Source organism: Talpa europaea (genome assembly GCF_964194135.1).
Source record: "Talpa europaea genome assembly, chromosome: 16".
NCBI lineage: Eukaryota > Metazoa > Chordata > Mammalia > Eulipotyphla > Talpidae > Talpa > Talpa europaea.
Window position 1 is genome coordinate 43,272,511 of NC_140084.1, and position 22,096 is coordinate 43,294,606.

At 56.9% G+C, this 22,096-nt stretch overlaps 2 protein-coding genes across 2 annotated transcripts; both read left to right on the forward strand.

Moving 5' to 3' along the window:
• The first annotated feature begins 1,522 nt into the window (after nt 1-1,522).
• RPS19 (ribosomal protein S19) lies at nt 1,523-9,010 on the forward strand. The gene is made up of 6 exons (XM_084258016.1): nt 1,523-1,549; nt 2,014-2,084; nt 2,290-2,390; nt 7,568-7,751; nt 8,224-8,278; nt 8,945-9,010. Exons 2-6 carry the CDS (start codon nt 2,014-2,016, stop codon nt 8,969-8,971), a joined length of 438 nt encoding a protein of 145 aa, XP_084114142.1. The 5' UTR covers nt 1,523-1,549; the 3' UTR covers nt 8,972-9,010.
• A 4,486-nt stretch (nt 9,011-13,496) lies between these two features.
• CD79A (CD79a molecule) lies at nt 13,497-16,350 on the forward strand (the record flags this gene model as incomplete). Its single annotated transcript, XM_084256930.1, has 5 exons — nt 13,497-13,575; nt 15,017-15,313; nt 15,465-15,583; nt 16,039-16,107; nt 16,237-16,350. The coding sequence occupies 5 exons, from the start codon at nt 13,497-13,499 to the stop codon at nt 16,348-16,350; spliced, it is 678 nt and encodes a 225-aa protein (XP_084113056.1).
• Between the last annotated feature and the right edge of the window lie 5,746 nt (nt 16,351-22,096).

Consider the following 22,096-nt stretch of genomic DNA (forward strand, 5'->3'; position numbering starts at 1 on the left):
CTCGCCCCCTTGTGGCTATGTGAGGACTACGCATAAAGATGGCCGTCTAGGTACCAAGGAAGAGGGCTCTCTCCACACATTCCGCTGGTACCTTGATTTTGGACTTCCCAACCTCCAAAATTATGACAATTAAATTTCGGTTGTTAGAAAGCCACCCAGTCTATGGTATTTCGTTACAGCAGCCCAAACTAAGACAGGTGGCTATTTGTGTGGGGGGGGGATAAGGGAGGGGGGACCCTCGCCAGTGGCCCAGGAGCGAACTGGCGCTGCAGAGGCTGCGGGCAGCCTGGCAGCCCAGCGCACAACCACTGCGCCACCAGGGGAGGCCCCAGTTGGCATTTTTTTAATAAGGCATTCTGCAGACATCGTATTTCACACTGGAAAAAAAAATTATTCATCCTGTTTTAAACTCTCCAAGTCTTTTCCGCTAAGAAAACAGCCACACATGTCTAAACATTTCTTTTTGCAGCACGTTAACAGTTTCATAAGACCATAGGTGTGTCCCTCGTGTTCTTGGCTGATGAGCCTTATAAAGATTAAACTAGCTCATGCATGTAAAACCACGTAATGCTTATCTATGCCTGGCACAAACTAGGCACACAAAGAAATAATGGTTGCTGGAATATGTGATGCACCATGTACAGGGACAATCACTTAAAAGGGGAAAATTGTCAGAATGTGTCTCCGTTTAATTTTTTTCCTTTTTTAATAGAGAGACTAAGCCTTGGGAGGGCAAGTGGTGTGTTTACAGCTGCACAGGTCAGTGGGGTGGGCAGATTTACGCAGGCAGGCTACATCTGATGGCCCAACGAGCCTATTCAGACACTAGGAGGCAGAGCCCAGCAGACTGCTTCGCGGGCCCCGCCCCCGCCTCTTTGTCCCTGCCCTTAGCTCCTCCCCGCCTCCAGTGCCTGACGCCCACTCCGGTCGCCTAAGTGCTGGTGAAGCAACTTCCGCCCTAAGAAGGGTGGGGCTTCCGCCTCCCGCGCTCCCGGGTACCGTCGGCCAAGGGAAGTAGTGGCCATATTTCTTCTTTGCACGTCACCTGGGTTCTCCGTCACAGTTCCGCCCTTACTACCCCCACTTCCGGCCAGAAAAGCCACTTCCACCGTGAAAGGGGCTCGCCCTGCTGAGGGCTCCAACCGTGGCCAAACCTCTTTCCTGCCCACCCTCCTTCCCCATAACTTCCACCATCGCTCTCCGCCGCCGCTCATCCTGCTAACCACGACGGACGGAAACGAGGCCATACCGCCCCCCCCAGCCCAAGACCAGAGCTCTGTCCCCTCTGCCACTCTCCGGGAAAAGACGGTTGGGGAAGAAACCGGCCTCCCCGCGCCCCGTGACTTAACGCTTTGCCGTCCAGCCCCTCACTGCACACGGCCCGGCTCGGCGGAAGTGAAGCCTCACTCGCCCTGAGAGGGGCGGAGTTGCCGTCTCTAAGTCTGCTCTCGCGAGCTCTCGTAACTCTCGCGAGGCTCGACGCCCGACTTGTGCGCCCGGGAAACCCCGTTGCTCCCTTTCCCCTGGCTGGCAGCGCGGAGGCCGCACGGTAAGACCGGCGCTCCGATGCGGGCTGAGTGCGGAGTGTCTGGAGCCGTGTCCCCAGCTCGGGGCGCGTGATCCGGGGCCCGGGGAGGCCACGGGAGGCCGCCCCGCCCCCTGAAACTGCGGCCACGTGCGAGCGGCAGGCCCGGGCATGTCCGGTCGGCGCGGTCCGGGAACCGAGACTCGGCCTGGTGGGCAGCGGCGAGGGCGGTGCCTGGGGGGCAGGGCCGGGGGCTGGGGGCGCCGAGCGTCTCCGCAGGTGGGATCAGGCTGCCTTCGTGCTGCCCGTAGAGATCGGGGCCGGCGGGGACTCTGGGACCCTCTGGCGCCGGGGCCCTAGGGCGCAGGACCGGAGAAGGGCCCTGCGGAAGTACCGGGGTGCGGCGGTCTCGGCGGCGCCGGGCTGGGCCGCGGCCCTGTCAGTCGTCCCCACTAGCCCTGTGTTCACGTGCCCGATCTTCCTCGCAGATGCCTGGAGTTACTGTAAAAGACGTGAACCAGCAGGAGTTCGTCAGAGCTCTGGCAGCCTTCCTCAAAAAGTGAGTGTGGGGCCGGGGCTTGGTGGCCCCGCGGGATTTGCCGTGCTGTTCTTCTCTGGCCAGGGGACTCATCTGAGGTCCCTGTGTGGGCCTGTCTTTATATGCAAGTCGTGCGTTGTGTGGGAGCCTCTCTGTATTCTGGGGGGCTGGGCATGAAAAAGTTGGAGATTTCCGAATTGTGCCTTTCCCCGCTGTCTTGGTCCAGGTCCGGGAAGCTGAAAGTCCCTGAATGGGTGGACACTGTCAAGCTGGCCAAGCATAAAGAGCTCGCACCCTACGATGAGAACTGGTTCTACACGAGAGCTGGTGAGGAACTGGGGTCTTCACCTGGAAGGTGGGGAGCTGGGGAGCCCCTGGTGAGGACCATGTCTCCTTACCCCCAGGTTTGCAAGCCAAGAGAAGATCTTTACTACTGCAGGCTTTGCGTTGTAGTCAGTAGCTTCATGTTCTGAATCTGTTTCTTAATCAGTAAGAGGTTTGCATGAGGACCTGCAGCTTCTCCTGAGCTGCAAGAGAAACTCAGGAACAGATGAGTGTTTATATTTTGCTTAGAGGTGGTTTGTTTTTAGAGACATCCTTTGTACATTCATGGACTTTGGTACTGAGTTTGCTGTCTCTTAACCGTGTGTCTCCATTGGCCTGTGCCACTTGCTTTCTCATTTGTAAATTCGGAGTTATGGTGAAGAACAAATGAGCTCAGTCCACTCAGATGCTTCTAAAACACACTTGCTCTGAAGTAATCATTCAAGAAAAGTCAGCTGTGTCCTGCTCAGATCATCAGGGTCCCCTTCTCTGACGCTAGCAAGTTCGAGCTGAGTAGTGGGAGATCTGGCCAGGTCACTCCTTGCTCTATAACCTGACAAGCCCCAGCAAGAGTCCAGAAGAAAATCTTAAGTCATCCAGTGACTGCTTGCCGGCCCCGTGTCTTATAGTGATAACTCAGAAACATTGACAGTGTAGCCTCACACTGTACAGGGCTAGTTTTCACCTGTCCCTGACATTTAAAATTTCTCCAAGTTGTCACCCCTTGAAGGGGTGGTGGGTTTTGCGGGGTGACAGCCTCTGCAAAGACCTCGAAGGCCCTTCAGCCTCTAATTTTAAGTCTTCCTCCAAAGTGGGACCCTATCCTTGCTGAAGCTTGTTTCCAGTAGAGTATGTGGCAAGCACTATTCAGAAACTGACAATTCCAGAATGAGGTTGAGAGGAGTTGGCCTTGGCACAAGTTGCCCAGCACTTGAAACTATGAGGTGGTGTTGTGGGTGGGTGGGTAGGACACATCAAATGTCCATGCTCTCCACTTTCTGACCCCCCGGGTACCAACAAAACAACTCTGGGGTGGGCAGTATAGCACCCACCCACGCACCTGGGTGCATTCAGAAAGAAAATGGGGCAGGTGACAGGACAAAGATTTGATCTCCCTCCCTGGACACACATTGATGAGACCAGCACCCCCTCTGCCCACCTTGGGAAGCAAGACTGCCTGCTTCTGAATGTTCTTTGACAGTGCCTCAAAAGTTGGTAGATCAGGGCACCTCTGGGTCGAAGTTTAGGAGAAAGAATCTGGTAGCTTTTTCCATTTGGTCAGGTGAATATACATAATGAGTTACATCCCTCCCCCACTGAAACCCTGCCCAACAGATGGCTGTTTTCTGTTGATCCAGGGAGGCTAAGGTGCTAGGGCTCTGTGGGCTGTGAAGCCACAGTCCACCCCACTCACCACTTGAAGGGGTGCTGGCTGTCTTCCTGGATAGCACTCAGATTTTATTTTTTGAGTTGGAGAAAGATTCACAGGGAATGGCACAAATACCCTGGGTGAGACCTCAGTGGGGTGCTGCGACCAATTTCTGCCTGCCCTAGTGGCATGAGGGTGGTGGTCCTGGACCAGAGTCTCGTGTGCATTTTTTGCCGTTTGTTTACATCCTCAGCAGAGGCCAAGTTGCGGTTGTGACAGACTGGCCCAAGGAGCCTCGATGACTTACCTATTTCCCTGAAAATCTGCCGGCCTCTTAAAGTCTAGAGTGCACCCACTTAGTTTGGTGTTCTGGTTATGTTCTGGGCAAGTTTTGCAGGCTTAGGCGTTTGCTAAAGAGGAAACTTAAGGCACAGGTGGGTGAAATGGCCCTGGAAGGGCATGGCAGGCTGGCTCCAAAGCCAGGTCTACCCTGTTTACATTTTCCCCCTTACTGGAGGCTTGGCCTCTTTTGCCTCATGGTTTTAGGGTAAAACTTCCTGGGTCGGAGGGCCAGTTTGGGGGAGGGGACAGTCTCCAGTGTGGAGTGGGTAGATCCTGCTCTCAGATTGGGTGTGGTACAGAGGCTAGGGCCCTGCTGGAGGGTGATCTAAAAGAGGGACCAGTTGTCTAGAGTAGGTAAGGAGTGCACCAGAACTAGAAAGGAGTTGTGGAGGGGCAGAGGCAGTATAGCCCTGCACAAGCCTCTTGGCCTTGTGATGCCCAGAAGCCCTTGGGAGGGAGGTGAGAATTCAGTGTGTCCTGTTAGGTGGCTGACCACGAGCAGCTGCTGAAACAGAACAGCTGAGTGCATTTTATTGCAAGATGGGGCTGGTTTGCCTCTGACCCCTGCGCCAGGCGGGGTACCGGCTTGTGCTGTGTTAACAAAAGGAATGAAGGGTGGGGACACTGCCAGAGCATGTTAAAGGTGAATTGAAGTCAGAGAAGTGGTTCTCTTTTTTCTTTTTTTTTTCTTTTTTTTTTTTTTTAAGTTAGGCAGAGGGCCTCCCTGGTGGCGCAGGGGTTGAGACAACCTTTGAAGCTATCCGCAGCCACTGCAGCATGAGTTCGATCCCCGGGCAGGGAGCTACTCAAATGGCGCAGCAGACCTCTCCTGACTCGCCCGCTGCTCCCCTCTGCAGTGTATTTCAGTCATTCCGCCAGTTCTGTTCCCCACTCTGTCTCTGGTGAATCCTCTCACCTCCCACACTTCTGGCCTGTACCCCAGTTCTTGTGTGCATAAATAAATAAATCTTTTTTAAAAAAGTTTGGCAGGGCCTCCCCGGTGGCACAGCGGTTGAGCGCTGGGTTGCGAAGCTGCCCGCGGCCTCTGTGGTGCCAGTTCGATCCCCGGCTGCTCCCCGGCCACTGGCAGAGGCCCCCGCATGGCGCGCAGACCTCTCCTGCCGCCCGCTGCTCCCCTCAGCAGTGTACTTCGGTCCTTCTGCCTGCTCTGCTCCCCGCTCTGGCTCTGGTGAATTCTCTCACCCTCCCGCGCTTCTGACTGTACCCAGTGCATGTATAAACAAAACAAACAAACAAACCAGCAAACAAATAAATAAAGCATGCCTCTATAAAAAAAAAAAAGTTTGGCAAAGAAAGATCAAGGGCAAATCCATCAAGGAGGGTTCCTTCCACTGCTTACTGACTCAGTGGGTCAGGACTGGCTATCCATAGTTTGGACCAAAATTAGAACCAGGTGTGAGGTGCTGTGCTGGGAAGACAGCCTGTTCAGGTGCCATGTGACCCTCCCCTGACGTGGGACACATGGCTGCTCTCCCTGAAGGTGAGTGGGTGGGGCACCATGGGGCCCTTCCACAGTTTGAGGTGGAGAGTGACTCCTACAAGGTTTTTTTTTTTCTTCTTTTTTAATGTGGCCCCTGAAAGGTTCGGCGCGGTAAAGGAGAGGAGAGCCAGGCTACATTTCTCAAAGGGAGGGAAAGTTTATTGCGCCCCGGCGGACCTCACAGACCCAAGGCGGGGGTCAGTGGAGTCGCGCACGTTGTTAGGGGGAAGCAGGGTTTTTATAGGGCGAGGAGAGGTCAGGTGGGTAGTTGGGCTCGTATGGCGGGAAAAGTTTGTAGGGCAGGTAGCGGAGGGAGGAGGCTCATTGTCTGAGTCCTCCAGGCAGGTATTCACATTCCTGCCCCCCAGGTGGGCTTTTGGGTAGGCTTTTGCATTCCTGCTTCCTGCATGGACCTTTCAGCCCCTGCTCTGCCACTTCTGTTTATTTTTATACAAGAACTGGGGCACAGGCCAGAGACAGAGCAGGGAGCAAAACAGGCAGACAGACCGAAACACTGCTGAGGGGAGCAGTGGGCACGACAGGAGAGGTCTGCTGCGCCATGTGGGTTTCTCCCTGGCCAGCTGGGACTTGAACCTGCGTTGCAGAGACTGCAGACAGCCTCATAGCACTGCGCTCAACCCACTGCACCACCAGGGAGGCCCCTACGGGGTTTCTTGAGGAACAGGTTGCCACCCAAGAGTGTAAGAGGGGAGCAGACTCCTTTGCAGGAACTGAAGGACAGGCCCAGGCCATTAGTGGCAGCACAGGGTTCGCTGTGGCCCCCAGACAGCAAGGGTGATCTTGATTTGTGTCAAGGGCTGAGGAGATGGAGGTGGGAAAGTTAGAATTTCCAATTTATGAAGTTAATACTTTACCTTCTTAATGGGTCAGGAAAATAATTAGCACAGAGTGAGGTGGTGGGGAGGGCCTTGTAATGTCTGATAGCACACCAGCTACTACAGAGTCAGGAAAAGATTAAACCCATCCCCACCACCTGAATAAACTAAGAGTTGGGGGTTTGTCGCTGCTGAGGGCTTAAGCTGTCTCTTTAGTGCTTGACAGAGAGGGGAACACGCAGCTGGCCCCTCCACTCAGGGTTGGCTGCACCTTCCATGCAGCGCTCTCTGCGGCTGACTGCATGCTGACAGAGTGGGGGCGTGGCAGGGAGAGGCATGGGAAGGATAGCGGGAGCTGCTGGGCATTTTTGGAGGGCAGGAGTGGTCAGGGACAGTTTGGAAGAACTGCCCTGGCGGGGGCAGCTGCCCACCTCACCAGGCAGGGGCCACCCAGCACCAGAAGGTCATGGGCGCAGCCTGGCATGCTCCATGCTCGCTGAGCAGGCATTGGAGTGAGTCCCAGTTCCCCCTTCAGCACCAAGGGGAGTAGTCACTTGAGCAAAACCCAACATGCTGGTCTGGGAGTCCCAGAATGACATACAGAATTCTGTGCCTCGCGCCACAGAGGCCCCTGAGCTCTAGACAGTCTGGAGGGGCTGGCCCTGCAGGCCTCGTGACATGCTGCTAGCAAGGGTCCTGCCACCTGTGTCCTGAGAAGGCTAGCACTGGACGCGCTCCCATGGGGTCTTCACAGTGATCCTTTCCCAAGGGGCGATTCCTTAAATGAGGGCAGCTGCCCTGCTGCTTCATAGGAGGAAAGGAAGAGCAGGTGTCATGGGGCCTGCCTACATGATCCAGGACAACAGGAGTGAGCACCTCTAAGGAGGCTGGTCCACAGAGGGGGCCATCCACTCTCCCTCAGGTCCAGCCTGATGGACGGGTGGGGTCAGGCACTGGGTCTCATGTGTTCCCAGAAACCTGGCTATAAAATCGTGACTGGTGAGCTTCTGCTGCCACACACAGGTTGTGGGTATGTACCCTTGAGCACAGCCCTTCCCCCAGCCTGCCTCAGCTGTGAAGAGGCCTCTTCTCTGTCTGAGAAGGTCCTCAAGTCCCCTTGCACTCCCCCCAGCTTCCACAGCGCGGCACCTGTACCTCCGGGGCGGTGCTGGGGTCGGCTCCATGACCAAGATCTATGGGGGGCGTCAGCGGAATGGCGTCATGCCCAGCCACTTCAGCAGAGGCTCCAAGAGTGTGGCCCGTCGAGTCCTCCAAGCCCTGGAGGGGCTGAAAATGGTGGAAAAGGACCAAGATGGGTAAGCAAGGGGGGACCTTGAGGCCAGATGGCCAGTAATGAGGCTGTCGAGGCCACCCCACCCACACCCCTGTGCACAGTGCCCAGTCCACCCTGCAGTCTCCTGCCCCTCAGGCAACAGTGCAGGGCCTGGCCCCGACCTCTCTGGCTGGCTACCCCGAGCTCCAGGAAGGTAATTTAGAGACTGTCCGCTTTCATTAGCCTGCTCGTTAACTTTTCCCAATTGATTTTTCGGGGCTTTTGATCTAATGCTTGCACAAACGACACCCCATCAGCTCCCGGAGGTGGGGGGGAGGCTCCCACCCCTGCCCCCATCTCATTAGAATGCAGCCAGCTGGGCTGTGGTGGGGCTTGGCTGTGGTCCGCGGCCAGGTGCTGCCTTGGGAAGCTGGTTCTCCAAGGCTCTCACCTGGAAAGTGCTGGCATGAGTGGGGCTGAGCCTGCGCTTGGGCCTCATGACCCTTCTCCCACAGGGGCCGCAAACTGACACCTCAGGGACAGAGAGATCTGGACAGAATCGCCGGACAGGTGAGGGCACACCGGGGCTCTGGTGGGGGAGGGGGTAGGAGAAAACATTCCTGACTTCCTGCTGGAACCAGTTAGAAACACTGGCACAAATGGGCTTGCTTCTCACACTGGCAGGGCATGTTCCCACCCCCTCTTCCCAGGTCAGCCTTCTGCATACTGTGTGTTCCTCCTCTGTGCTTGCTGAGCATGGATGGAGAGGCGGGCTGGCTCAGAACCCAGGCCTAGAGCTATCTCTTGTCTGTAGGGTGATAAGCTCTTGGCTGCATGCCTGAGGTGAGGATTCTCTGGTTCTCTGAGCTGCCGCAGGAGGGCCCCAGGGCATAACCCTTGTTGGTTTTCTTTCTGTGTCATTGAGTCAGGCCTTCTAGTAGCCTTGACAGTGCTTAGTCACTTAGTCAAGTGTCAGAAAAGAATGGAAGGTGTCTGTCCTCTGGAGGGGGACACCAGGCCCAGGCAGCAGTGGGCAGACACTGGAATCCCATTCACCACTCCCTCTCCTTGAGCCCCTTCGTCCACTGCTGTGACTTGGGCAATACCCCAGGTTTGCAGGAAGGAGGGGAGGTGTGTGAAAGCACAAATCCAGGTAGCTGGCATCCTGTGGGTAGTGGGTCCAAAGGTCCCCAAGCCAGACCCCACTGCTGATCATTTGTCTCCCATTTCCCACAGGTGGCAGCTGCCAACAAGAAGCATTAGAACGAACAAACGATGCTGGGTTAATAAATTGCCTCATTCGTAATCCTGGTCTGGTCTCTTGATTGACTGCTCCTCTTCCTTCTCTTGTGAAACTGGCTTGGGGTCCTTGGGAGCCTGTGGTACCTAACAACAGCCTCCAAAAGCTGGAGCCCAGCCCCCCTAGATGAGACAGCTTCCCCCTAAACAAGCAGGATGTCCCCTTCCCCAGGCTGTTCCTATCTTTGCATTCTCAGAAAATGAGAAAGCTGAGGCCTGGCTGCAGAGGTGGCTCCAAGGCCCCTGCCAGAGCAAAGCAGGAGGGGCGCAGGCTCAGCAGCTTTTTCCCCTGAACGCTGGGCAGGGACTGAGGGCCCGCGCCTGCCCTGTGTGCACCTCCTCTCTGACTGCCAGGGCCGAGTTGTTCACTCTGAGCCTTCCCTTTTGGGATCTCTGGCCTTGGGCCCTGCTGTGAAGTGAAGCTAACATAAACGTCCTGGGTCGTGGGGTGCTAGGGAGCCCCCGGCTGCATTAGTGCCCTCAAGGAAGGGGCGAGCGGGCGCCTGCGCAGAGCCGCGGATGCAAGGCGGGGCCGCCTCCACGGCCCCGCACTGCGGTTGGCTCGGCGCGAAAGGGGCTGGTTCTCCGCCTGTGATTGGACCCCTTGGTCAGGGCGGCGGATCCGAAGGGCACCCGGTGGGCTCGTGACAGGCCTGGAGAGGGCGCTCTCACCGCCAGTAGTGACCACCTCCCAATTGGGGAAAACTTAGAGTGCTGATGAATCGGTTGGCTCGATCCAGGCGTTCCATCAGCCCAAGGAATTCCTCAGCTAGGACCCACTCCCCAAAAGATGTGGGTGTAAATCCCAACCCTTAATTCTCTGCGGCCCTGAGCAACTTTCTTAGGCTTCCGCTCCGGGCTGTCAAAGCCACTGACTCAAGAGGGAGTCGGGGAGATAGCAGGCAGAGAGCGCCCTGGCCCAGAGCACGCCCGGCAGAAGAGCAGCTGGTGCTACCCAGATGTTCCAAATGAAAGAGGATTAAACCGAAAGTCCTCCCCCCGGGGTGTATGAAGCTGTCAGTGCTGGAAGAGTTGTACTGAATAAACATGCAGGTCCTACCACGCGCAGGCGCGTTACAAATCAATCATCTAATACAGTGGGCAACCCTACGAAGTAGGTGCCCAGAAACAGCTGCAGTTTGGAGCTGGGAAGAGCCAGTCCCAGGCTGAGTGATGTGCCCGACGTCCCACAGCGAGGCAGTGGCAGAGCCCGCTGGTGAACCAGGCAACCTGACTCCAGCTCCCCCGCCACGCCCCGCACCCCCTCACCCTCCCGCCCCACAGCGCACCGCCCCTCGGCAGGGAAAAGGAGACCCAAACTGAGCAAGGCCGGGGAGCAGCACCTCCCCGTTCTGGGCTCACCTCTTTTGCTGGCTGACAATGATGCCATTTCCCAAAGTTCTCGTGAGAACACAATGCCATGCATCTAGTACTCGGGCACTAAGCAGACAGGGATGCCCAGACTGCCCAGCCCGAGGCCTGTAATCCGACCGCCGCGCCTCCGGCCACTGGGGGGCAGTCGAGGGCCTGGAAATGGATCTGAACGCGGGCTGAACGCGGCCCAAGGCGGACTCCAGCGTCAGGATCCAGGCAGATTCTGAAAGGAGTCAGAAGGGGAGACTGAAGCACTAGGGACTAATGCAAAGGGGAGACCGAAGCTCAGAGAGGTCCCTGCTATGCAGAGAGGGGCCCAACAGAGCACCTGGGTCCCTGGAGGGAAGGGGAAGGGCCCCGCACCCAGAGAAGAGAAACTAGTGAGCGAGCTGTGTAATATCCTGACAGCCTCTTAAGGTGGGGAGGTGGTGCCCAGGTTACAGGAGACTCAGACGACCAGTCAGCCGCAGAAGAGAGATTTAAAACAAATCTTGGGCCTTCCTGGTGGCGCAAGGGGTTAAAGCTCAGCATTATGAAGCTATTGGCAGACTCCCCACCACAAGTTCGATCCCTGGCAAGGAGCTGACTCACATGGTGCAACAGACCTCTCAGGCCTCACCACCCGCTCCCCTCAACAGTGTATTTGAGTCAGTCTGCCTGTTCTACTTCCCACTCAGTCTCTGGTGAATGCTCTCACACCTCACACCTCTGGCCTACACCCCAGTTATTGTATGCATAAACAAATAAATCTTTAAAAAAATAAATAAAACACAAATCTTGGGGAGAGGGATCTTCATTGGTAAATGGAAGGGGGCTTTGATGGTGGGGGTGGTGTGGTAACATACATCTCAGGTGATGTAAACCTATTTCCCTAAATCTTTTTTCTTTTTTTTTAAGATTTTATTTTATTGGGCCTCCCAGGTGGCGCAGAGGGTCTAGCGCAGTGCTGTGAAGTTCTCCGCAGCCTCTGCAGCACAGGTTTGATTCCTGGCCCGCCAGGGAGATTCCCAAATGGTGTGGCAGACCTCACCCGTCACGCACGCTGCTCCCCTCAGCAGTGTATTTCAGTCAGTCTGCCTGCCCTGTTCCCGACTCTGTCTCTGGTGAATCCTCTCACCCTCCCGCGCATCTGGCTTGTACCCTGGTTCTTGTATAAAATAAATAAATAAATCTTTTTTTAAATAGATAATAAAAATAAATAAATCTTTAAAAATTTTTTTAAAAATATTTTGTTTTTATCTATTTATGCATACAAGAACTGGGGCATAGGCCATAAGTGCAGGGGGTGAGAGAATACACCACACAGTGGGGAGCAGAACAGGCAGATCTACAGCAGTGTAGCTGAGGGGAGTAGCCGGCAAGACAGGAGAGGTCTGCTGCGCCATGTGGGTCAGCTCCCTGGCTGGGGATTGAACTCATGCTGCAGTAGCTGCCTATAGCTTGAAAGCGCTGAGACTTTAACCCCTGCACCACCAGGGAGGCCTTATTTCCCCAAATCTTCTACAGTGTTATAAACCAGTGTTACCCGAATAAAGAAAAATAAAATAAGAATTTTAATTTAATTAAAAAAAAAAACCTTGCATGGGCCTCCCCGATGGCGCAAGGGGTTAAGCACCGCACTATGAAGCTATCCACAACCTCTGAGTTAAATCCCTGGCCGGCCAGAGAGAAACTCACATGGTGCAGCAGACCTCTCCTGTCTCATCCGCTGCTCCCCTCAGCAGTGTATTTCAGTCAGTCTGCCTGTTCTGTTCTCCGCTCTGTCTCTGGTGAATCCTCTCACCCCCACCCACGCATCTCTGGCCTGTACCCCAGCTTTTGTATGTATAAATAAATAAATCTTTAAGAAAAAAAAAAAAAACCTTGCATCTTGAACTTGAGGGTAAAATTATGAAATTCTTCAAGCATGCAAAATGGTATACACAGAAATGTGACAAAGACCCACAAACCGGCTGTCCACTTCAGGAGGAAAACTAGGAGGGACAAGATCTCTGGACGTTCCCCCTTGACGCCCCGGGAGGTGATCCCTCTCAGGAACTGGGGGTCACTGCATGGCCTGGGTTTCCACCTTGGTCACAGATGCACCTGTTCCTAGCAGCTCGCTGCTGTTTTGCTTTTTGCAAACAAGTCAACTGTATCCTGCTACATGTTTTTTTCTCTTTCGTTTTGTGCCTGAGCTCCGCCTTTCTCCTTCCTCTGTGCACACATAGGGGGCAGGTGCACACATTGGGGGGTGGGTGCTCACGGACATCTTAACAGCCTCAAGTCAGTTCCCACCCTGACCCTCATTTCCCTTCATTTGATGCCCGAGGACCCTGAGCTCACACTAGTGACTTTGACTCCCCAGCTGTACTGCCCCTGGCAAGTGATGCCGTGGCCTCTTGGAACCTCAGCTTCCTCCTCTGTAAAATGGGGGTGGCCTCCCTGAAGGCCAGCTGGAGTTTTACAGAGACTGAAAAGAAAGAACCCAAAAAAGCCCCTTGGGGCCCTAACTCCTTGGCTGCCTGGGACGTCAGTTTCCAGCCCCACAGAGATGTTTTCTCCTGGTCTCCGGGAGGCCCTGGAGGGAAGCACAGCCTGTCGCAGCTGGGGGGCCTGCCTCACTCATTCCTCATGCGCGTTACTAGTTGCCCAGATCTCTGAACACCTACGATATGCCAGGCCCAGCATTCTGTGCTGCTGAAACACAGCCCCCCTAAATCCTCAATGTCAACCACTCGAGGTGAGGACACCATGGCCCTGAAAGGGAGCAAGGCCAGTGAGGGGCGGACACCACCAAATGGCCAGTGTGCAGCACCCCAAACTCTGGCTCCCTCAGGCTCCTTTGCCAGGGCTGGCCGCCAGGAGCCAGGCCTTGAGCCCTACCCTACTCCAGCCGCCTCCTCTCAGGGGAATTGTGGCCTCCACAGGTGCAGAAGCGGTTTCTCTCCACGCAGGGCCTGAAGCAGAAGGCAGGGACTGCCCCAGCCTGGCAGCCAGGGCCTAGCAGGTAGCCAGTGGAGCCCGTCTCCGGCAGGGCCAAGCAGGAAGTGGGGCGGGGTTTGGGGCCAGGCTGAGGTGGGTTCTGGTACCCCAGATCAGCTGCTACCCAGACCAACCAACCCACTGGGAGAAGATGCTGGGGGGTCCCAGAGTCCTCCAAGCCCCTCCTGCCACCATCTTCCTCCTCTTCTGGATCTCAGCTGCTGGCCTGGGTATGTGGCTAAGGGGGCAAGGGGTGGAACTCAGGACATGACAGAGAGGGCACAGGCAGAGGGGAGGGTGCTGGAGAGACACGAAAGGAGCTAGAAGAAAATGGCCCGGTAGAAAGCGCTTCCATCTGCTTCACCGTCCCAAGCCGGTGAGGGGAGGGTGGGGGGGCTCAGCGAAATTGAAGCACATTCGCAGCCCCATGGAGGGAGGCAGGCCGCCCTCTCACCCCCACGGCCAAAATAAGGAACTAAAGTCGCCCTTGACTGAACTCCACGGCCGGGTGGGAAAGAAAGGGGACTTGGGGTACCACCTGCTTCAGAGGGGAAAAAGCTTTCTCCTCTGCCTTGGATCGAAGTCACCCCCCCAACACACACACACACAGAGCCCTTTCTCCGTCCTGGGAAAGGGGGAGCCTTATGGACACCACACTCCCTGTCAGTGCAGCTGGAGGGACTGTGACCAGCTTGTTTGATCAGGAGCTCTGGAGGAGGTGGGTGGTTCTCCCCAACGTTACACCAGGAGCCCCAGACCCTGAGGTTACTCCCTTTCCCCACCTCTCTGTCCCTCTTCCTCCTCCTCTTCCTCCTCCTCTCTTCCTCCCTCCAGAAGCAGCAGAGCCAGCTTTGTGGGCAGGATCTTGGGTTACTGAGAGCTGGGGCTTCCCAGAGGGAAGCCAACCTCTCCTAACCCTCTATCTAACCCAGGGACCAACTCCCCCCTGACCCTCAAGTTTAGACCTGGAAGTTCACAAAGAAGGAGAGGAAGGCCCAGGACACAGAGCAAGATAGGCCCAAAGCTGGCAGGAAGAGGCCCCAGGGGCCGCCGATTGAAAACCCCCCCCCCACAACTAGCTAGCCGGCGCTCCCTGGGACTCAGCTGTCCCACCTGCAAAACGGGGATAATGACAGAACCTACTTGAAGGGTTTTGTGAAGATCCCGCAAGATCAAGTGCCCGGTACAGGGCCGGCTGGGGCTAGGGGCAGATAAGGGGTCCCGGAAGCCTTCAGGATGAGGTGATGCCCAAAATGATTCTGGAAGGAGCTGCCTGTGTCGGGTACTTCTTGCCCGAGGGAACCAAATTTCCACAGTGTTCACAGTGAATGTGGGACGGTGGCAAGAGACAGTGCTGCAGAGGCCAGCAGGGATGCCCAGGGGCATGGCACCACCCCAGGGGGGTCTTACTCCCCCCCCCCCAGGATGTCCTCACCACCCTCTCAAGCCCAAGGAGTGTTCTCTCTCCTCTCAGAGGTGTCTATCCTCCCCCAGGAGCATCTTCACTGTCCTCACCCCCCATGGTGTCTCACTGCCCTCAGGAGCATCCTCCTTCCTGCCTGAGCATCCTCAGTCCTCTGCCCACACACACACTCAGGAGCGCTGTAGCTGAAGGGGCCAGGGCTGGTCAGTGCCCCCTGACCAGAGCCTGACACACCCACCTCTCCACAGGCCCCTGGGGCCAGGCCCTGTGGGTGGACCCAGGCTTGCCCTCCCTGACGGTGAGATTGGGGGAGAAGGCCCGCCTCCTGTGCCCGCACAAGGTCAGCAGACCCAACAGCCACCCAAAAGTCACCTGGTGGTTCGCCCTACCAAGCAACTTCAGCTATCCCGCGAAGCGTCTGGATTTCCAGACCAGCGAGCTGATCATCCATCAGGTCAACAAGAGCCACTGGGGCTTGTACTACTGCGAGGTGGAGGACGGGAACCAGACCAAGCGCTCCTGCGGCACCTACCTCCGAGTGCGTGGTGAGTGCCAGGGCCAGCCCCAGAGCCACAGCCCCATGGGGCTCCCTTTCTCTCACCTGCAGAGTAAGGGGCTTCAGCAGTCTGTTGGGTGGGCAGGCAGGAGGCAGGGAGGGCAGAGGTGCCAGAGCTCTAGCCACACCCCTCCCCACAGATCCACCCCCCAAACCCTTCCTGGACATGGGAGAGGGCACCAAGAACAACATCATCACCGCGGAGGGGATCATCCTGCTGGTCTGCGCTGTGGTGCCCGGGATGCTGCTGCTGTTCAGGGTGAGCTGTCCTGGGGAGCCACGGCCCTCAGGGCCTGAGCATCCCCACCTAAAACCAGAATGACAGCACCCACCCACCTCGCTGGGGCTGTGAGGGTGAAAGGTATTAAGTAATGCTGGGCCCAGAGGATTAGTCCCTGCTTTCCTCCCCAGCGTGAATCACCCTCCTCCTCACCTTGGCATCTCCACCCTCAAGCCAGGGAGAAGGGGGGCTGGTGTCCTGCCAGAGTCTCTGAGCTGCACTAGCTTCTCTTCGGGTCACTAGTACTGTCATCACGGAGAATGGGAGGCAGGGAGCCCTGGCCTGGACCAGAGACAACTGCCCTGCCTAGCTACCTAGCTTCACGCCTTTGGACATGTGCCTCCCCCTCGCAGACAAAGCACCTCCTGGGCATCCAGGAGAGTCTGAACATATCCCCCTGTACCCCCTTACTGAGGTGTCCTCTCCCCTGACAGAAACGATGGCAGAACCTGAAGTTTGACATGGATACCCGGGATGACTATGAGGATGAAAATCTTTATGAGGTGAGTGGAAAGGGGGCACTGGTGAGGGACAGGTGAGGGCAGATCTCCTGGGGTTCCTCCATGGGCTGGCGAGGGACAGGTATCCCAGGCCTCCAGGCGCTGAGGCCCAGCACCACCTGTCCATTCCAGGGCCTGAACCTCGATGACTGCTCCATGTACGAGGACATCTCCCGCGGCCTCCAGGGCACCTACCAGGACGTGGGCAGCCTCCACATCGGAGATGTCCAGCTGGAGAAGCCGTGATCTGAGGGCAGCCCGCCTGCCGCGCTCCGAGCCTGTCTCCCTGCACCGCGACAGAAAGCGCTTTCACAATCTTTCCTGGGAGGGTCCTGAGTCAACTTCCCCCTTGGAGGAAGTTGTTCTTCCCTCTAGACTGTCCTTATCCTCCACACATCCTAACTCAGTCCATCCCCTGCTGCTTTTTCCAGCCCCTTTACCCCCATGTGTAATGAGCTCTTAATCGCTGCCTCTAGGGGAGCTGATTGTAGCAGCCTCGTTAGTGTCACCTCCCCCCTGCTCTGTCATGGCCACTTAGTGATAATAAATCCTTCCCAACTGCAAACCTTGGCCAGAGTAACAGATCTCATGGGATTGCCCTCCCTCCTCCCTCAGACCCAGGAGGGGGAGGGTGACCCCTCTCCCTCAGACCAGGGAGTCAGGACCTCCAGTCCCTCTCCACACACCTGGGACCATATAGCCAGACTTGGCTGCCCAGAGACAAACAGGCAGTGTCTTGAGAAGGGCTACCCCGGTCCATCTGAGTGGGGAGCACAGGAGGAAGTAAGGGTACCACATTTATGTGTTAGGTGACAGTGGACTGTCAGGTGGGCTGGTACTGTATCCAGGCCACAGCCAGACCACACCTGTGTGTGGGGGGGTGAACTTGTGATGGGGAAGTTGGAGAGTCTGTGGCCCTAACTCGGTGGTGAGGGGGTTGGGAGGGGAGAGGTGGCACAGAAACGAGGGCGCATTGACAGACAGGCAGAGATAGAGTCGCTAAGAACAGGGAAAGAGGCTGAGTCACGGAGCGCACGGAAAGTCAGCAAATGAAGATTACCACCGTGAGGGGCCACAGGGCCTCTGAGAGGGACAGAGAGACAGACAGCAGGAAGCGATGGACAGCAGGTCCATGGGGAAGGGCCTGGGCGGGCTGCCTCCTGAGGCTCCCGGGGAGCAGCAGTTGGGGAAATGACTGGGATGGAGATGCAGCAAGATGGAGACCCACGGAGGGAAAAAGTGACAGAAGGAAAGAGGGACAAAGGGGAGCGGGCGGGTTAGACCCCGATGGGGAAGTGGAGCGCGACAGAAGCAGAGAGGGGAGGGGAGGCCCAGGAGGGGAGGCCCCAGAGGCAGAGACCGCAGGCGGCGGGGGCTGGTGCGCGCGGAGGCGGACGCGGCGCGGCAGTGACCCCAGCCCCGCCGGGGAGGTGAGCGCGCGCAGCCGGCCGCGGTGAGAACGCGGAGCCTGCGCCTGCCGACAGACAGACAGACGGACAGACAAGGCCCGGAGAGGTCGGGCGGACCGGGCGGGACCGCGACGGGGCGGGTGCCCGCGGCCCGGGCGGAGCAGGGTAAGGAGGGGCCCGGTTGGCGGCGAGAAGGGGAAGGAAGCGGAGGTGCCGGGCGGGCTCGGGGCGCGGGCAGGAAGCGGGGAGGGGCGGCGGGGCGGGGGCCTCCGGAAAAACGCCCCAACTTCCTGCCCCGCCAGAGCCAGGAAGCGGGAGCCGGGACTCCGGGCCGGGGATCGCCGAGCCCGACCTCGGGCGCCCCGCCGGTCACCTCCCCGCGCGGACACCAGGTACACTGTCCCTGGCCCCGCCCGGCCTCCCTCCCCTCGGCCGCCGGGGGGAGCGGGGAGGCGACGGGAGGGGCCTGGGGCGCTGCCCACAGTGGAGGGGCCTCCTCCGGGTTCCACGGAGCCAGCGGCCGCCGCTGCTCGGGCCTCAGTTTCCCTGTCTGTCAAAGGGCGCAAAGAGGACAACTAATGCTCGCTCAGTTCCCAGTAGGTGGGGACGAGGGGTGCGAGGCCAGAGACAAGGCCTCCCCACGATCCTGCGGAGGACAGATGATCACTCCCATTGTAGGGGCGGGAAAACTGAGGCCCAGGGAGTGTTGCCAACCGACCCGTCCCAGGGCACACACCTCATGAGGTCGAGTGGAGCTGGGATTTGAACTCGGCAGGTGCTCTCTGCTAAGCGGCCTGTCCTCCAACCCCGCATACTTTAGGGCCACCTGCAAAGAAACACAATTACAACCCAGTAGGCCTCTGTGAAGCTGAAATTTGCGGAGCGCATTTGAAAACATTTTGGGGGAGCTCTTTTTCTGGGTCTTTCATTAGCCCCTGGGAGATGCAGTATAGGGGGACAGAGCTGGAGAACTTCCCCCATTGTGCAGATGGGAAGACTGAGGCCCGGAGACAATGACTTTTCCCAGGTTACACAGCAAGTCGGAGGGGAAGGAAGGGCTGCCCGGACCCAGAGGTTTTGCTTTCCAGACACAGTGGAACAGCCATGGAGGCTGGGGGTGAGGGGATTGATGTATGAGCGTAGAGAATTTAACTGGGCCCCAGTTAGGGAGGCGAGAGGGAGGGAGCCCAGGCTCGGGGGCTAAAGCCGGGGTGCAGAGGGCTTGGGGGCGCCTCAGAAATCTGCCTTTGAGCGCTGCAGGGGCGGGCCGAACCCTCCTTACCTCCGGCCAGGGGGCGGGAAATAGGGGGCGGGGTCCAAGAGAGTGACAGGGGCAGTCGAGACACGGAAACGCCAGACCTCCGAGACAGGCCAGAGAGGCCCGAGAGGGCCAGCGTGGCGCCGTGGAAGCTAGAGCGGCCGGCCAGAGCAGTAGAGTCTCCCGTGCTGGCGCCGGGCAGGAGCCGGGCTAGAGCGGCCGGCGGAAGGAGTGCTAGGTGCAAAGGTAGCCTCTGTGGCGGCTAGAGAGTCTCGGAGGCAGGGGCGGGGGAGTGGGGGGGGAGCCCGAAGCCGGCGCGCGGAGGCTTGGTTCTGGTGACTGCGGTGGCTTCTCCGATCTGGAGCAGGTGAGGGACGCGGCCCCCGGCCGGCGTCAGACCCTGACTCTGCACGCCCGCCCCAGCATCCCTGGCGGTGCACACAGCCTTGTCCCCTGTGCGATTTTGGGCCCCTGTGCGATCACTTTCTAGGTAGGATTTGGGACTCATGTAGATCTGCCACGGTCCATATAGATTACAGGGTCCTGCAGACCCCTTCCGTCCCCAGGGTGCCTGCTGGCCCCGCGTGGAGACCCGGCTCCTTGTAGATCAGTAGCATCCCCTAGAAACCAGGCCCTGTAGATCCTGGTCTATAGGGCCACCATGCATCCGGAATACTGGTCCCCTTTGAAGCCTCCTGGACTGACTACTTTCCCTATGGAATCATGATCCTGTGTGATTCCCCTTATCCTTGCGGACTCACCCTGTGTTAAATAAAATCTGGGGCCTAATACATTCCAAAGACCCCTTATGGACTCTCCCCAAATATATTGTATTAAATCCTTTCAGGCTCCTAGAGGTTCTTGGAAACCAGGGTCATCCACTGCCATAGACCAAATGTGCCCACTTTGTTCTAGGACCCCCACTCCTAATGACCTCAACCTGCCCTCACACCCACCCGCACCCCACCACACACACAGCTCCATGCACCACACAGCACTCCCTCTGCAAGGCCTTGACCTTGCCTGTAGTTTTGTCTGACAATTTCAGTCTATAATTTTGCAACCATCGTGGGACCCCCCCCTCACCTCATTCTCCTAAGCAGCCAGCCCTTCCCTGGCCCCAATAGGTCTGAGCCCCAGGCTGCTCGTTGGAGCCTCGTCCAACTTGCTTGCCTCCCAAGCCATGGTACCCTCATGCCCCTGACTTTCCCAGGCACCATAGAGAGACCTAATGTGGCTCAGCTTTGGTTCAGAGTTTAGTTTCCTAAGGTTGGGGTGGGGACTCCTCATGCTGAGAAGCAGCCCTTTCTTAAAATTCATAGACTCTGGAGCTAGGCGGCCTGGGTCTGAATCATGGCTCGTCCGTTATGAGCTGTGCTTCAGTTTCCTCTGTATGATGGTGGATCATAATCATTCTCACCGAGAAGATAAAACGAGTTGATACCATCAAGCAGCCGTGCCTGGCACACACTTGATGGCACCTGGTGCCATGAAGTGTTATTAGCTATTGTTCCCTACTGTTGTGAAGAGGCAGAAAAGAGGTAACAGGTGTCAAGTGCATGTTCAGGGCCTGCCTGGCACTCCAAGAATGTGTGCCCTCTCCTTTGCCCTTTTGAACCTCCCTGCCTCTACTGAACATTTCCACCCTAGAGTGGGAGGGGCTTGGGCCATCCATGACCATGGTCATGTTTTCCAGCTCAGAAGTGGCAGCTGGTGGCCTGGTGAAGGTTTTCCACCTCTAGTGGGAATGCTAACAGCATGGGGTTGCTTGCAGTTAAGTGAGTTCATAGGCAAGAAGCACTGGCAACAACATCCAGGTCGCTAAGTGCTCTGAAGGCTTAGGTCTCATAATAAATCATTACTCTTATTTTCCTGCCTTGGTTTGCAAGTTTTTTGATGTGAACATTTAACAGTGCACAAATCTTAAATGATCGAGGCTCGGGTGTTGGAGCTTGGGTCACTTATGGAGTGGGATAAAAATGATGCCTGCTGGGGTGAACCCACAGGATGGCATTTGGATGCTCCAAGAAGCATCATTGTTTCATAATCGTGATCAAAACCATTGCTGCCATTTATTGAGTGCTAGGGAGGAGGCCTGTGGAAGAGGGAGAAGGGCGGGTCTCAGGCCATGGAGGTTATAAATAGCTTTGGGCTGTGGGAGAGCCCTCGGACCCAGACCTCTGGTCCACCCCACCCCTGTTTCCATGGTTCCTTCCCGCCTGACACTGGCTTGTGTGGCATTAGTCAGACTAATTAAGGACACAGAAGATGTTGGGGGGGATATGCAGGGAGAAGCGGAAATTCTAAGAGACAAGATGGAAGAAATGGCAGGAGATGGGAAAGAGAGAGAGAGACTGAGACAGCAGGGACTGCAGAACCAGATGTGGGAAGACTGAGGCAGAGACCAAAGTGAGGAAAGACAGCAAGAAAAGCAGGAATGGGGTTACAGCCAGTTGTGGGGAAATGGAAGAGGGAGTTGAAGCAGAGACAGAAAACAGACAGGTCTGATGGAAGAAAGAAAAGTAAGGAAACACAGAAAAGAGGCAAAGACTTAAGGCAGATTTGAGGGAGAGCCTGCTGGGGAAAAGAAGACAAGGGGGTAAGGGAGACAGACATACCTTGGGGAGGAGCTGTCTGAGGACCAGTCCTTGTTTTGTGGGACTGGCAGCTGGAATGATACCAGGTCCCTGAGGGGAAGAACTTCTGGGTGTGGGGACTCTTGGTCCCTGAGGGAGGAGGGATCAGAGTTTTGTTTTCTTAAGTGGAGAGGGTAGCGGGTTGCCTTTGTGACTTCCTGTCACAGGAAGTGGGGCTGGTGGGTTCAGAGGCAACATCCTGTCCCAAGTCTGTCACATTTCAGAGGAGAAACCCCTTGTGCCCCAGTTTTCTCCCTCCTACCTTCCCAACTTGGCTTGTTTCCAGGCCCTACCTCCCCAGGACTTGGGCCCTGGTCTCCAGACCCAGGAGTCAGGGCCCCCAGCTCCTTTTCCCTCAGACCCAGGAGTCCAGGCCTCCAGCTCCTTTCAGTTGAGGACCCCAAATTGCAAGCTCTTGTGACTACAGCTCTCTCATGGACCCAACTTCTGGGCCTCCACTCCCTCCCACCACCCCACAGGCTCCCTGTCCTTGGGCTCCAGCCCTGGCTGGCCTCTGAAGGGCTCTTTGTCGCCATACAGAGGCCCCATTGAGCTGTGGAGGCCAGGATGGGGGAGGCTGTTTACTCACCTTCACACCTGGGCCAGGAATCTGTGACTAACAGCCCTGTGTGCCTCCTCCCACTCCCCCTAACCACTGCCCCTCCTCTCCCCTCAGCCCTGCAGAGCCC

Bases quoted from the DNA above. Each gene is read 5' to 3' on its own strand.
- RPS19 (XM_084258016.1), top strand. From the start codon at position 2,014: ATGCCTGGAGTTACTGTAAAAGACGTGAACCAGCAGGAGTTCGTCAGA. The intron at 2,391-7,567 runs GTGAGGAACTGG...CACTCCCCCCAG, and splicing joins CTGGTTCTACACGAGAGCTG to CTTCCACAGCGCGGCACCTG. The intron at 8,279-8,944 runs GTGAGGGCACAC...CATTTCCCACAG, and splicing joins TGGACAGAATCGCCGGACAG to GTGGCAGCTGCCAACAAGAA.